At 43.9% G+C, this 14,305-nt stretch overlaps 1 protein-coding gene across 6 annotated transcripts in view; it reads right to left on the bottom strand.

Annotated features, from left to right (window-relative positions):
- The window catches only part of GSN (gelsolin), a 51,525-nt gene that overhangs the window by 17,426 nt on the left and 19,794 nt on the right, over nucleotides 1-14,305 (bottom strand). For 2 of the 6 annotated variants that reach the window (XM_065572101.1, XM_065572102.1), the window contains 2 exons: nucleotides 2,458-2,686; nucleotides 905-1,106 (listed from right to left, as the gene is read on the bottom strand). In XM_065572101.1, the coding sequence (XP_065428173.1) occupies nucleotides 905-1,106; nucleotides 2,458-2,544 (289 nt within the window). In that variant the 5' untranslated portion in view covers nucleotides 2,545-2,686. Of the gene's footprint in view, nucleotides 1-904; nucleotides 1,107-2,313; nucleotides 2,408-2,457; nucleotides 5,172-14,305 lie in introns of those variants that run through there. The other 4 variants (XM_005299452.5, XM_065572103.1, XM_005299451.2 and 1 more) reach the window with 3 other exon arrangements.

Here is a 14,305-nt window from a genome sequence, read left to right as displayed (position 1 = left end):
GGGCCTCTGCCGTCTCATCCAGCTGTTTCACATTGGGCAAACAATTCCTTGGAGGGCTAGTTTCCTGGAAAACCTCTACTGACAGGTATTTGATTACAGCCAGGTAGGGACTGAGTCTCAGTTTCTCCATCTGTAAAACAGCTATAGCAACACTGACCTCCTTTGTAAAGCACTTTGAGATCTACAGATGAAAAGCTCCGGATAAGAGCTAGGCGTTCCTACCACTGACAGCCTGACTGACTTGGCTGACTTGGCAAGAAGATGCATTCAGTCTGCCCAAAAGTCAAGCAATCTAGCAGACCCTGAGGGGGCACTAGTGCATTGGCAGCCTGGCTCTGCAGATTGTCAGGAACCCTTGAGAATTCCTCTCTCAGGAGATTTGGCATTGCTACAACATAGATATGACAAGGCACTGAACTAGTATAGAACCCCATTGATCATTAGCAGGCTACTCCACTTTACTGCACCGCAGAGCTGCGTGTTTTGTATGAGAGCTCAACTGAGGTCCCATCTGCTCCATGTGGGCATTAAAGACCCTATGGCACTTTACAAAAGTGTAAGTGTTCGTTGTAGAGTCTGAACAACATTTTCCCTTCTTGTGGTTGTGCAGGGCAATGATTAGTTGCTGCCCTCCACCCCAGAGGTGGCTGCATGTCAGTAGTGCAGTGTTCAGAGAAAGTGTGAAACACTTTGGGATGAGAGGCACTATGGGAATAAAAAATTACATGACCTTAACAGTGCCACTTTTGCCTTCTTTTCCCTTGTGGCAGGACAGGTTTACCCAAGAGTCCTGGACCAGTGAGAGGAACACAGTGCAAGAACTTTCACTTTCCCGGGTTTAGCTCCAGGAGTTGGAAGAACTGCCAGTTTCCATTAAGACAGAGACAAGCCCCTCGGACCTTACCTAACCAGAAATGCAGATCATACTGCAGGTTCCCACTCCGCTGTTTGACGGTGTTCAGAACCAGATAAGCATCTCCAGTGAAGAAGTCTCCATACAGGTTTTTTGGCACAGGTACCAAATCAAATTTCTCAATCCGCCAGATCTGTAGGCCCGGCTCCTTTCCAGCCTTCAGAAATTCAGCGTGTTCCACCATGCTGACAGGCTGGGAGAGGGAAATGAAACAGAGAATTCTCTTAGGCTTGTGCAGTACAATGAAGCTCTTGTTAAACTAAGACTTCTTCTCGAATCCTAATTACTGCGGTTCCAAACAAGGATTGGGAAGTTTCCATTGGCTCTCGCACTGAAATCATCTAAGGAAAATCCTTCTTGACCTTTATTACTTTCCATGTCCACCCACCTCCATTTCCTGACTTCCTTCCTAGCCTCTTTTTGCCTCTATTCCCTGTTATCTGATTACTTTCTCCCTACTTTCTCTCTCCAGCTTTGCAGTTCTTTCTTCTCTGCTGATTAGTCACTTCTTTGTATGGAAGGGTGGAGGCAAAAGACACAGAAGTTCCCTTTCTATCCATTCCTTTATATAAACGTTCCATAAGTTGGAAGGCTCCAGGGAATATATATATATTTTTTCCTTTCATCTATATATTTTACGTGGTTTGCAAAATCACTGTTATATTTCCCTATAACATGTGTGATCTATTAATCTCTCACAGGCAAACGCTGGGAGTCCCATCATTTCTAGGCTGGGAAAACCATGACAGAGGACAATCTGACATTGGCAGGGAGGTGGATAAGTGACCTAACAGGACTTCTACATCCCTAATGTCTATGCTTCTATGATATTATGATGCACTATTCACTCCAACGCTTTTGTGTGGCTTCTAGGAATTACACTAATAAATCACTACTCCTGACGGTTGTTGACTCCCTTCAAACTACCCTGTCTCTAGCAAACTTTGCAATTCGAACTTGCCATTGCTGCCTCTATATTATTATTATTTATTAAGCAGTGACAATGTGTTATCACTTCTTTTGAGACAATAAAGTTCTATGGCTACAACTAGAAAGAATTCAGGATAGCAATATTAAAAAGAAATAAACCAATCCTGATGTATTTTAGATTAAAGGAAGGGCCTGTGACCCTCTACCAGGGCAGACCTAGCAGGCCTCTGAGTACTATAAACTAATAAAGGCGAAGAAGAAAGAAATAATATTACATCATAAGCATCCAGTACTTCGACAAAGAGGAAAGTTCACAGCAGTTAATGGACAAAAATAAAATTTATGCTCAGCTCACAAGGCAGAAATACAAAATGCTGCAGACTAGAAAGCAATACAGCAAGTTAGCTGCTGAATCCATATCTAAACTGAACCCTGTCATCAAATGGATATTTCAAACAGTGCCCTCTTACAGTTTCCACTCCACCGGCTGCACGGCTTAGTTAGGGAAGCCTTTTACGAAAGTTTAAAACCACGCAGGAGAACACGACCCTTGTAAGTATTTTCTTAGCAGAGGAAAAGTTTTACAGTCTTTAATTACATGATTGGTCACTTACCACAGCTGAAAGAAGAACAGCTGCTGTAACGAGATAGCCGAGCCCTGCGACAGATACAGAGCTTGCGTAGCTTAACCTCAGAGCCATTGTACAAAAAACGGTGAGCAGAATGCAACTCTAGCTGTGTTTGCACTGGAATTTAAGAAGCGTTTTTAACAGCAAAGGGTTCTTCACTCTTTCACCTCCAACAGAAGAGGGACTGAGGAGCCCCAACTCCTTCTTTGTTTCCCTGTCAATAAAGATGTGCCGCATAAGCTGGTGCTTTATCACAAGGAAATACACCCAGCTCCCTCTGAAATATAAGGGCGTAACATGCCTATGCACACGGTCCACTTGGAGGCTACACAGATTTAATCTGTGCAGTCATTTATGGAGGCTCTATCCCAAAAGACAGTACTAAAGGACAATATGGTATTCATTACAGCAGGCGGTGCAATAATGGACAAATAAACTAAATATTTGGTCAAAAGGCCAATAACAGAGAGAGGCATCAGCCATGGAGACAAAAATGTATCAGATGAGAATTGGAAAGAGACGGAGAGTTGATGAGGTGCTAAGGAACAAAAGGGTTGTTCCAGATGGCAAGGCCTGTGGAGGAAAAGATTCTCATACCAACGTCAGTGACCTGTGGGAAAGGACAGAGAGTGCTAAAGGGAGCCGGCTGAGTGATCGGAGGGTGAGGATGTTGTGTTCATATTTCCCTGTACATAGAGATAAGCAAGAAGCAACATTTGGCAAATGCTTTGGGTCTCTTGCACATGGATTTCAGCCTCGACACAAGCTACAATAAGAACAGGAGTACATGTGGCACCCTCCTGTTCTTTTTGCGGATACAAACTAACAAGGCTGCTACTCTGAAACCAGCTACAATGAAATTGGTGTGAAGCAGAGGGGTTCTAGGTACAACAATGAAGGACCACTCGTCTGCTGGCAAAAGGATTTCCCTTACCAGACAAGATGGGAGAGCAAGAGCTAGCTCAATACTTTCACACCGTAGGCTTTTAGGGATTTAGCAAGATAACTGTGACATGCATCTAGCAGTCTTTGGGCTTATTGAGTTAAACGATAACCATGTAGAGCTGACGTCAAAAGACTCGAGAACCAGGCCTACTGCCTCCTGCCATGAGGTAAAAAAAGGGAGCAGTGAGCCTGCTTCATCCAAGTAGTGTACAAAACAATAAGTGCCCTATAATAAGATTTCTCACTGATTGCACCGCTGGGCCACATTAGAACTGTGTGTGTGTCATATGCCCTCAAGTGGCTAGTCCATTAGAATATAATAGCCTACTATCACTACCACATGATGGAGTTACTCCTAGAGTTCCAAGCGCTACAGGTGGTGCTGAAGGTTCTGGGTTCAAGCGCTGCTGAAAACCCATGCAGAGGTTTATTGTACCATGCTATACAGTCTGGGATGGTACGTCTACCCTAGGAGATCAGACAGAGAACACTGGTAGGGAGGAAATGAATCTCTCTCTGTGTTTATATTGCAGGCTACATGTATCTAGAGCGGAACTGAGTGGAATCTTCAGATTCATTACCCGACTTTCTGGGAAGATACTTAAACAAGTCTCTGTTGCTCCTCCCACCCCCACTGAAGTCAGTGGCCAAATTTCCATTGACCTCAATGGGAGCAAGATGAGGGACACACACACACACACCCCGCAACACAGGAAAGCTTTCTCCTCTCCTCATGAGAATTATTTTCGATCTCTCTCTGTTTTGCTAGAACACTGTGTTTTTCGTTCCATAGTTTCCAAGCTGGTGCTCTGTGTCTGGACATTTGGCTATTAAGTATTTCAGATCTTGGCAAGCTCCTGCTCCGTTAACAGACCTTTGACAATAAGTATTAAAACAAAATTTCCTTGGAAGTTCTCAATTTTTAACAGAGAATAAAAACAATTTCTTCATCTGGCTGGGCTTGAACGGGGTTTTTCCCCATCCCTGGGGAGGGAGCTCACACAGAGCATCAAGGTCTGAAAAGCAGCAAACATTTGCTGGAATCATAAGTGTTGGCCAAGGTAAGTTGAGCCGTGCTGGGAAGCCATCAGTGAATGGCTCTTACAGCTGTTCCATCTGTGGTCCACCCAAGTCCAGAGGACTACACTGAAAAACAAATTAGTAACAATGTTGGAAAGAGAGACAAGTCCCTTGCAGATGGAAAGAGAGTTTCAAGTATTAATTCATAAACATTTATACAGTGCCAGAACTTTGCATGCAACTCCACTGAGACTGAGGGAAAAAGACCCAGGGCAAAGTGCCTAAGTAATTCAGGAACCTACATCCCATTTTCAAAAGTGACATAGGGTCCTACATCCCATAGACTGAGACGCCTAAGTCACTTCGGTGGGTTTGAAAATGTTATCCCCAGCCCCTGCCCTGCAGAGCTAACAATATCAATTAGACAAGTGCAAAGCATGAAGGTAGACAAAGGAAAGGGGTAAGGAAAGGAGAATGAAACAAAAATAACGTGACCAACATAGTGAGCAAATAATAAATTATGGTGCTCTTAGGACATAAGGTGAGGAGTACATGTAATATTCATGTGGCTGGTCCAGCCTACTACTGCTGTCAGCAAATGTAGTTACCCTTTTAACTGGAATGGCAGAAAACTGAGCTTTGGTGTGAAGAGCTCAAAGCTTATTGCTGACATGTGGCAGAAGTCAATACATAGATTATAGAGAAGAAGATGTCACAGGTGGAAAGCCTGACAAAGAAGTGGTGTGAAGAAAATACTAGTATAACTCTCCAAGTCACCCTCACAACTAATGCAGAGTAAACCCAACATTTTACACACAGAAAAGGCATTCAAGGGGAGGAAAGCTCCATAAACACAGGGCATTGAATACACAGTGTTGGTGCTGGGGGATTGTCTGAAGGAGGCTTGGCTGCTCAGGGATAAAAACAAAAGCTTTTAAGGAAAGAAGCCCCTGTGTTTTGAACAAACAGTGGAAGACAACTGCTTATTAAGGAAGCCAGCTGTGTGATTAACATCTCAGTAAGCACGACAGGTCTATTCAAGAACATCTTATAAATATGTACCTTCCTACTGAGATAATTATGGGGATACGTTCACTAATTACAGCACACAGTGCCCCAGACATATAGCAAATGAAAGTAACATCTACAAGGAAGCTTGAATTGTCTGATTGCTCAGTGGCAGGGTACATCAGTCTTCCAGTTTGGAGTTTGCTTTTTTCAAAAGAAGTTTTCAGTGAACTAAGGTGAGGTGTTCACCCTGCACAAGTAGTGAAAGGGTTAATGTGGGCCCAAAAGGCCAATTAACCTACCTGGCTGAACCTGGAGGGTGCCCCAGGACTAATGAAAGATGAAGCCCAGCTGGAGAGGAGCTGGGTGGAGCTACAAAGACAGAAGATCTGGCACAGAAGGGGTTGTAAGGGAAGAACTGTGCAGGTGTTCTCTGGGAATTAGAGACAGGCAAGAGCTGTGGGAAACACTCCTGCAGGGTAAGGAAAAAGCCTGTATGGGGAAGATACCTGAAGGCACAGGACTGGAGCAAGCTCCCATAGCTGATGCTGATACAAGGGTAGAAAGCAGACCTCTGGGGAAAAGCCCTGCTCAGTACAAATAGCCCGGGAAAGGGCCTGAAGAAAGGCTCATGATAGGATGGGGTCCGGGGAGGCCGAGGCAAGGTGTCTGATAGAGCAGAGAGTGGCTGCTTCCAGGGTCCCTGGATTGCAACCCACTGTGCAGGGTGGGACTGGGTTCCTCCTTCCACCACTGGGAAGGTGGTGTGAAGCCCCTGACATAAAGGGATAAGGATGCTTTAAAGCCCTCATGTATGGACTGTGGGTCTGAGGCCCTGATGTGAGGACACGGGATTTGTGTTGGACTTGCTGTTACCCCAGGAGGGGTGGAACTAAAACGTGACCTGGCTGAGTTGCAAGAAGAGGCAGACCACTGCAGTGGCCATTGCCTGGGGCACTAGAGAGGAAAGAACTGCTACGCTACACCCAGCTGTGAGATGGGGGACACTAGTGGTGAGGCCACTCCTCTACAGTACGGGATTGCCGCTGAAAGGTAGGCTGTCTGCCCTGGGTACCGAGGGCTTCCGCTGAGCACCAAAGTGATGCAGGTTAGGCTCCTTTCTGCCCCACCCCCTGGCACTGCCCTTGCCAGCATGCCCCAATTCTCTTCTGAACAGACTCCCTCCAGGGAAGGGGCATTTAGCCTCCTGGGCCCACTTAATTCTTGGCCGCTCCTAGTGGCTAGGAACCATGCGCCAGTTGCAGTGGGGCATTGAATGAGGTGGGTGTCTGTGCACTGGCGACTGGACCGGAAATACAGGACTCCGGTTACAATGTTACTATCCCTTCTGGTAAAAAATGTGACCTATCCTAGAAGTTGAGGTAACGAACACTTGTTAGCTCATTGGCTGATTCTTATGGGATGCAGCTCCCACCACTTCTCTCCAGAGACGATTCCAGAGAGTAAAGTGTTTTTTTTTTCCCTCGTATCCAACTGAAAAGTTCCTTTTCTTAAGTCCACCCCACTACTCCTAATGATACCTGCTTTTTACCTCCCTAAATAATTCTCTCTCTCTGGGCATTTAAGCCTTTCAGATATTTTCAGACTGGCAAGCTTCACACTCAGCTGTCATGCAGCCAAGCTACATAAGAACGGCCATACTGGGTCAGACCAATAGTTCATCTAGCCCAGTATCCTGCCTTCCGACAGTGGCCGGTGCCAGGTGTTTCAGAGGGAATGAACAGAACAGGGCAATTTATCAAGTGATCCAACTGCATTTGGTTCACTCCCAGCTTCTGACAGAGGTTTAGGGACACCCAGAGCATGGGATTGCATTCCTGGCTAATAGCAATTGGTGGATCTATCCTCCATTGAGGATACTCTCATACTGACCCCCATAAATCTGATCTTTCTGCATCTTACTCATTTTTGTTGCTCTTCTCTGAATTCTTTCTAACTTGTCTCTATGTTTCTGGCAACGTATCTGGAGCTGAATGTGACATTCCAGGCACAGTCTCACCAGAGCTCTTAAATACTTCAATTACGCAAATAAAAACAAAATGGACAGAGGAGCTATCCCTGCCCAGGTCCATGACATGATCTCTGGGCACGTGTAGTCCAGACTCACATCTGCTCACTTTCCCTGCTGTATCCCATCGCAACGTCAATTACAGGGAATCGACTTTCCGATGACTCTAATCTGACCTATCCCGGCACCTCTAATTCAAACACCTCCCTACCACCTCACCGCAAACACCACCTACAACTCCTACTGCTGCTATCCAAAACCTCCTTTTAAAAGGTGGCAACAGGCACTGGAGAATCATCCGGTGCTTAGTGTGAAAGGGGAAAATGCTGCAGCCAATGCATGAAACAAGAGAGTTTTCTGCTAGACTCAAGCTTCTGATTTACATTCGACCACAAACATTCCAACAGGCTCACCACAGCTTAAGGAATGCACAAATTCTACCAAAACATTAACTGATTGGTGTTATTGCCAGAGCACTGTAGAGCACAATATGTGCAAAAGAATAAAAATATTCTAACAGTTTCCAAATTAAAATTCACTGAAGTGAGATTCCAGTTTAATAATTACACTGGAATAAGGGGACTGGCTATTCAAAGAGCCCAATAGTCAGGTTTATGAAGAAACAAACATTTGCACACAGGTCTTTCCTCAGAACAGCTGCAGCTATGAAAGCAGTAAGACTAGAAGAACGGTACTTCTACATCTCAGCCATTCCACAAAGATTAAGGCTTTTTGCTGCCTTTATTTACAGGTAATGCATGGTGAGGGAGGGGACAGAGGTGGAAAACTACTGTTCCACATCTGCTTATAAATTAATTATTGGTAAAGAGTGTAAAACAGGGAGGGAGAGCACATCTGTTTGTTGGTGTATAGATTTAGCTGAGAGAAAGGGTGTGGGGGCTGAGTAAACAAAGTTGGAAGTTTCAGAGTAGCAGCCGTGTTAGTCTGTATCCGCAAAAAGAACAGGAGTACTTGTGGCACCTTAGAAACTAACAAATTTATTAGAGCATAAGTTTTCGTGGACTACAGCCCACTTCTTCGGATGCATATAGAATGGAACATATATTGAGGTGAAGTTGGAAGTGGTGATATCCGTGTCAAAATTAGTTTTCCCAAACAGGTAGGAAAATAGTCAGTTGTTTCTTAAACAATAAACGAGAGAGAGAAACCAACACTCCTTTAGAGTTAAAATGCTTTGTGCAACAGTTTATGTTACTATTCCAGTGGGCACCTACCATTGTTAGACATTTTTGACGAGAGAGAAACATGCATTTGAGGAAGGCAGGATTTTTAGGTGTTCAGTTAAATTGGACTAGTGAACACCCACATCCCCATCATATCTCTCAACCTCTAAAATGTCTGCTGCTTAGTTCTTTACACTTCTCGGACTGTAGGGGCTTTTTAAAAAAAAGTTTGTTTTTTTTTGTTTGTTTTTTAAAAAGAGCATTGAAATGAAATTTCAGTTCCAGTACAGATTGCATTTCTTTAGTGCATCTGGACAACGCATAATAACTGCTCTGCCAGGTGCTACAGTGCCCTCTTCATATAATACACAGTGATTCATTGTTTGGGTGCATCTCCTTAAGAAAGGGGAGACCCAACTCTCTGATAACCATTCATGGTTGGTTACTCCAAGCAGCTGGAAACAGAGTAAATTACCACACCATTTCTGCTGTGGCAAGTCAGTAGGACTACCCATCTCTGTAAAAGCTCACCAGGTGAGGGCAGCACAGGCCAGCCCACAATATTTAAAACAAAAGTACAAACTTAAAGAAAAGTCAAGTGTGTGGTGTGTATGTGTGGTTTTTTTTTATTTTCTTTTCTTTTTTTATCCTTTACTTGGGTTTTAACTATTTCTAGATTTTGAAAACACTACTCTGTACTGGTCCTAGCAAGCTTTATGTAAATCTGAAAAGTAACTGGGCTAACCAGCCACTTAATTTATTTCCATCTGAGCTTTATTGCTGTGTCTCATTAGCAATAAATTACTTCCCTTCCATGACACTAATTGGTTGATATCAGAAATGTTGGCACCTACACATTTGCAGTGAATAGCTTGGAAGTAAGTAAATCTGAAACCTCTTTTTTGGTCGGCATCAGGCATGCTGTCCAGTCTGTACAAGACCAGCTACAATATGCTGTTCTTTTTGCTTTATGCTGCCTGCTTCTTTAACTGGAGAGTCCTCTCTTTCAAACCTGGGCCTCATGTACAGTCTGCCCTGCAGGCAGAAGGAAGGCTGCAGTCTAGCTAAACTGACTGCTTTGCATTTTAAAAAGAGAAATTAACTCATTGCTAAGCAGCCAACTTCTCCTTTAATATCCCAAAGAATCCAGCACACTGTGCCCATAAGCCCTTAGCTTCTGCAGTGCAAGGAATTCTATTTACAATAACGAGGAAACTGAGGGTTTGGGGGGGGTTGTTTTGTTAGACAAAGCTGTGCTATAAGCAATGCAAACAAGGCCACGGTCTGGCTCTAATGTAGACAAATGCAGACTGAACTCCCCTAGCCAAAGTGGGACCACAAGAAATCATAGCTGGTTAAATCGAGCCGATAAAGGAGGCCTCACTCACTGCTGGAAGAAAGCTGAATTGCAGGGAATGTGCAGCCTGCACAGAAGTGAATTACACTGTCACATCTGCACTCTTGTGCTCTCTGTGCACTTAATTTTGTCTGTGGCTTCTCTTTACCCTAAGTTTCAGGAGACGCCTGACTGCCTCTAACAGAAGAAGACCCTCCCTGGGGCAGACTGTCCAAGCTGGGATTTGCACAAGTGGGGAGGGAGGCAGGCAGCAGGCTAGAGATTTAACCCCTACAGTAGTGACTAGCAAGCCTTATTCCAGTAGGTGTACAACCAGCATTCCTGCTGCAGTAACTTCCCTTAGGAACCAGCTCACATTGCACCCTGAAGGCCCATGGCTGTCTTTGCAGTCAGCCAGTTCTCTCTCTCTCCCCTGCATTACAGCGCCAGCAGATTCTCAGGGCCATGTTTCCACAGCCCTGGGTTGGGCGCAGTGCAGAGATGCACACACCAAGGGAAGCCTTCGGGGCTGCTCTGTCTCAGGGAGCTCCTGGGTGCATGTATTCCTTTCTGGAGTGCAACACAAACCCTTCCATGCAGCTTGTGTACAGGGGAGGCAGAGTCATGGTCCCATTTCCTCTTCACCCCCTTTGGGGCACTGTGCACCCTCAGGGTGACACTTCCCATGTCCGTGCATTGGAACATCTCTTAGAGAGCCACTCTGTTTCCCATTTACCATTCAGTCACTGCATTCTCTCTCTGCCACATATCCTGAATCCATCTATCAAGCTGGTATGGGCTCTGAGTATTAATCCTTTTCCACCAGAAGTGGGGACTTCCCAGCATGCATCCCATCTGATGGGAAGTAAGGGGTCAGTGGCCAGGACAAGTAGACCTGTACTAAAATAAGGTTTTTCAGTTCAGAAAATTCTTCCCCAAGTTGCATGTTAGAACAAACACTAAAACCAACTCAAAATTCAGCCAACCCCCCTGACTTCCTCCTGGTTTTGCAATGAAACAAGGAACCAGTGAGATCAGCCTGGTGTTAACACAAGCCCATAAGTTGATACCAGGTTTGCTAGAAACCTTTTGAGGAACCTGGTCTGAGTTTGTAATGAAAGCTGAAACCACAATGACTTGAGCTTGGCTAGAACATGTTACAGAGCTCTCACCATGAGTTAACCATGCATTACATTTTTCTTTCATCACTTAACACTTTGCATTGTGAAGAATACAATTAACTACCTGGTTCAAATAATAACGGTAACTGGCACTGCGAATTATTACAGTAATAACACTGGGTTCAAGAATAAAAAGGTGACTTGCACCAACAAACATACTTGTCTGAAAGTCCTGCCTGACAAATGCTCATAGAATGTTTCCTTAAAAGAGGGATTTTTTTTTTAAACTAGTTACACAGATGTAATAACTGCAATGTTCTTGTCTGCCCTATACATGTTCCACCCATGGGGATGGGGGGGAGAAGCCTTAATTACACGTTTGCATGAATGGTTTTGCTAAGACTCTGGAAGTTTTATTTTATATATATATATATATATATATATATATATTTTCCCCCTTTTGGCTTAGTAAACGCTTTTACAATCTGGCTGATCCATTTTATCCAAAGGGACCAGAAAAGCTCTTGAAAAGCCATCAGTGTCACAGGTATAATTACTTCTGACCAGCAATGTGTTTTCTTTTAATAAAATGTCTATAGAGCCTGCTGTTCCATGGACACTTGGATCCTATATTTTACATTCCCTAACTTCCTACTAGTAACCCTGGCTTGTAGTAATTCCTCTGCTGCATTCTGATTTTTGCCTTGTTACTTGAAAAGTCCATACTTTGCACACTGGTTTCTACTCCGCTTACAGGTTTACATACATGCTTTACAAGAGTATTGTTCCTCTAGAAAGACAGGAGGGCAATGTTGCGTGGCACCATTATTGGGAATAACCCCTGGCTGGCTTCAGACTTACTGTCTACCAACTAATGCTGCTTTGCATGGCTATAAATAGTTATTTAGATAAAAGGCATCAAGAACAAAAAGCACCAGCAGGCTAGCTCAGTACTTCCAGCTGCAACTGACAAGTTAGTTTGGAAGGCATAAGAGGAAACCCTTTGGCAAGCATTTTGAGAGGCATCTAGCATGGCTTATTTTCCATAATCCAATCTCTAGGTAGGTTCAAGACTCTAGATACAGAGAGTAGTAATCCCTGAGATGCTAAAAATTCTCACATATCCGTTCTACACCTGTGACTGGTGAAAAGCCTTGATGAATTTGCACAAACTGTGGGAATTTGTGGAATCAGCAAAGCGTCTCTGCAGCTTTAAAGAAACCCTATGACATCCCACAAGACTAGGGTGACCAGACAGCCAGTGTGAAAAATCAGGATGGGGTGGGGGTAATAGGCGCCTATAGAAGAAAATGCCCCAAATTTTGGGACTGTCCCTATAAAATAGGGACATCTGGTCACCCTACACAAGACAGTATAGTGGAAGAGAGCAATTCAGTACAATATTAACGTCTGATGACACTGCACCCTGGAAACAGTCAAATATTTGTCTTTATTTTTTTTAGCTCTTAGTCACTCATGCTACATGCAAATTTGGCACAGTCTTAAGTCAGCCACTGAAAAGGCTGCATGGTCTATTTCAGCTTTATCACCAAGGTGACAGGCCTTGAAAAATATCTAAAACAGTAGATTAGATCAGTCTTTGGTCTCCAGGCAGCACTAAATTCATACACACGCAACTAAAAACAATCCCCACGCTGAGAAGCTTGTAAAGAAAGCATCTTTAGGACAACCACGGTGACCCCATAATCTATTTTAGATTTGTCTCTCACTGTCTGAGGAACAGCATTGCTAATGGTGTTCCTAGTACTGGCTGCTGCTTATGCATGCTAGCAGTAGTTAACTGCTGCACCCACCCAGGAAGGTGGGTAAGTACAATACTACTTTCTTCCTTTAGCGCACACAGCCCAAAGCTTTTTTCACATTTGAAAAAATTCATACCAATGAAAACCAACACGCTAGCGAGATACATAAAATGAACGGTACAAATGTACATTTAAAACAAAATTCAAGACACTGACTAAAGGCGGCTTTATCAGAAGCTCCCAACGTTCAAGTCGACAGTTTCCTTAACTGCTCTCCCCTCAACTTTAAAAACTAAATCCTGTAGAGAACAAGTTAAAATTTCCTTCCCCCAAAGTATAGCAATATCTTTGTCATGGGCAAAGTTGTTTTTTGCATTCACAGATTAACATTCCTGTGGAATCCTTTTAACAAATGAGAATAGCCATGTGAAACAGGCCAAATTATTATATGAATATTCTGGGCACAGTCAACCTGTGGAACTCCTTGCCACAGGATGATGTGAAGGCCAAGACTATAACAGGGTTCAAAAAAGAACTAGATAATTTCATGGAGGATAGGTCCATCAATGGCTATTAGCCAGGATGGGCAGGGATGGCGTCCCTAGCCTCTGTTTGTCAGAAGCTGGGAATGGGGGATGGATCATTCGAACCTGTTCTGTTCATTCCCTCTGAAGCACCTGGCATTGGCCACTGTCGACAGACAGGATACTGGGCTAGATGGCCTTTGGTCTGACCAGTATGGCCATTCTTATGGTCTTTGCCTCATGATTAACAATTCCAGCTATTCTGATATTTCCCACAACTACAAGTTTTTTGCTGCTAGCTTTTAGTCACTTAACTAAGACCCACCTATTGAACACAAGGTTTCAGGAGGAAGTGCTAACGTTTAAAATCTCAACTTAAAAGCCTGATTCTCTTCCCACTTGCACTGTTGTAAATTAGGAGCATCTCCACTGGAATTACACCAGGGTCAAACTGGCATGGGAGAAAAGAACGAGACTCTCTGTGAACATTCTAGGACCACATCTAGGATGAGACAGTCACACCCAGCTGAGAATCTGACTCAACCACAAAGCCCTACCCTAGTGAACACAATAAGTAGGAGTTCAGCCGTGCTCTTAAATGCACAGTACACACACCACTATGGATCTCGGAAAGCCAGCTGCTTTCTATTTGAGCAAACAAATCCTAAATTGTATTCAAATGCAAATAGTGCTAAAATGCTGACTAGGTGTTCTAGTTCTTGCATAAAAAGTCACTAAGCGATACACAAAAGGCATGACATGGTATGTTGCCCACAGGCCAATAGGTGTGACCTGCCTGGTGCAATTACACAGAAACGGGAACGTCAAATCTCCTTAGTATAAGATGAGCAATGAGAAGAGGCTGCAACCTGCTTTAGTGTTCTTGCCTGTCCCAACAATAGT

Source organism: Chrysemys picta, chromosome 18 (assembly GCF_011386835.1).
Source record: "Chrysemys picta bellii isolate R12L10 chromosome 18, ASM1138683v2, whole genome shotgun sequence".
Lineage (NCBI taxonomy): Eukaryota > Metazoa > Chordata > Testudines > Emydidae > Chrysemys > Chrysemys picta.
The sequence above is the reverse complement of the archived record's forward strand: the minus strand, read 5'-3'. Positions and strand labels throughout refer to the sequence as shown.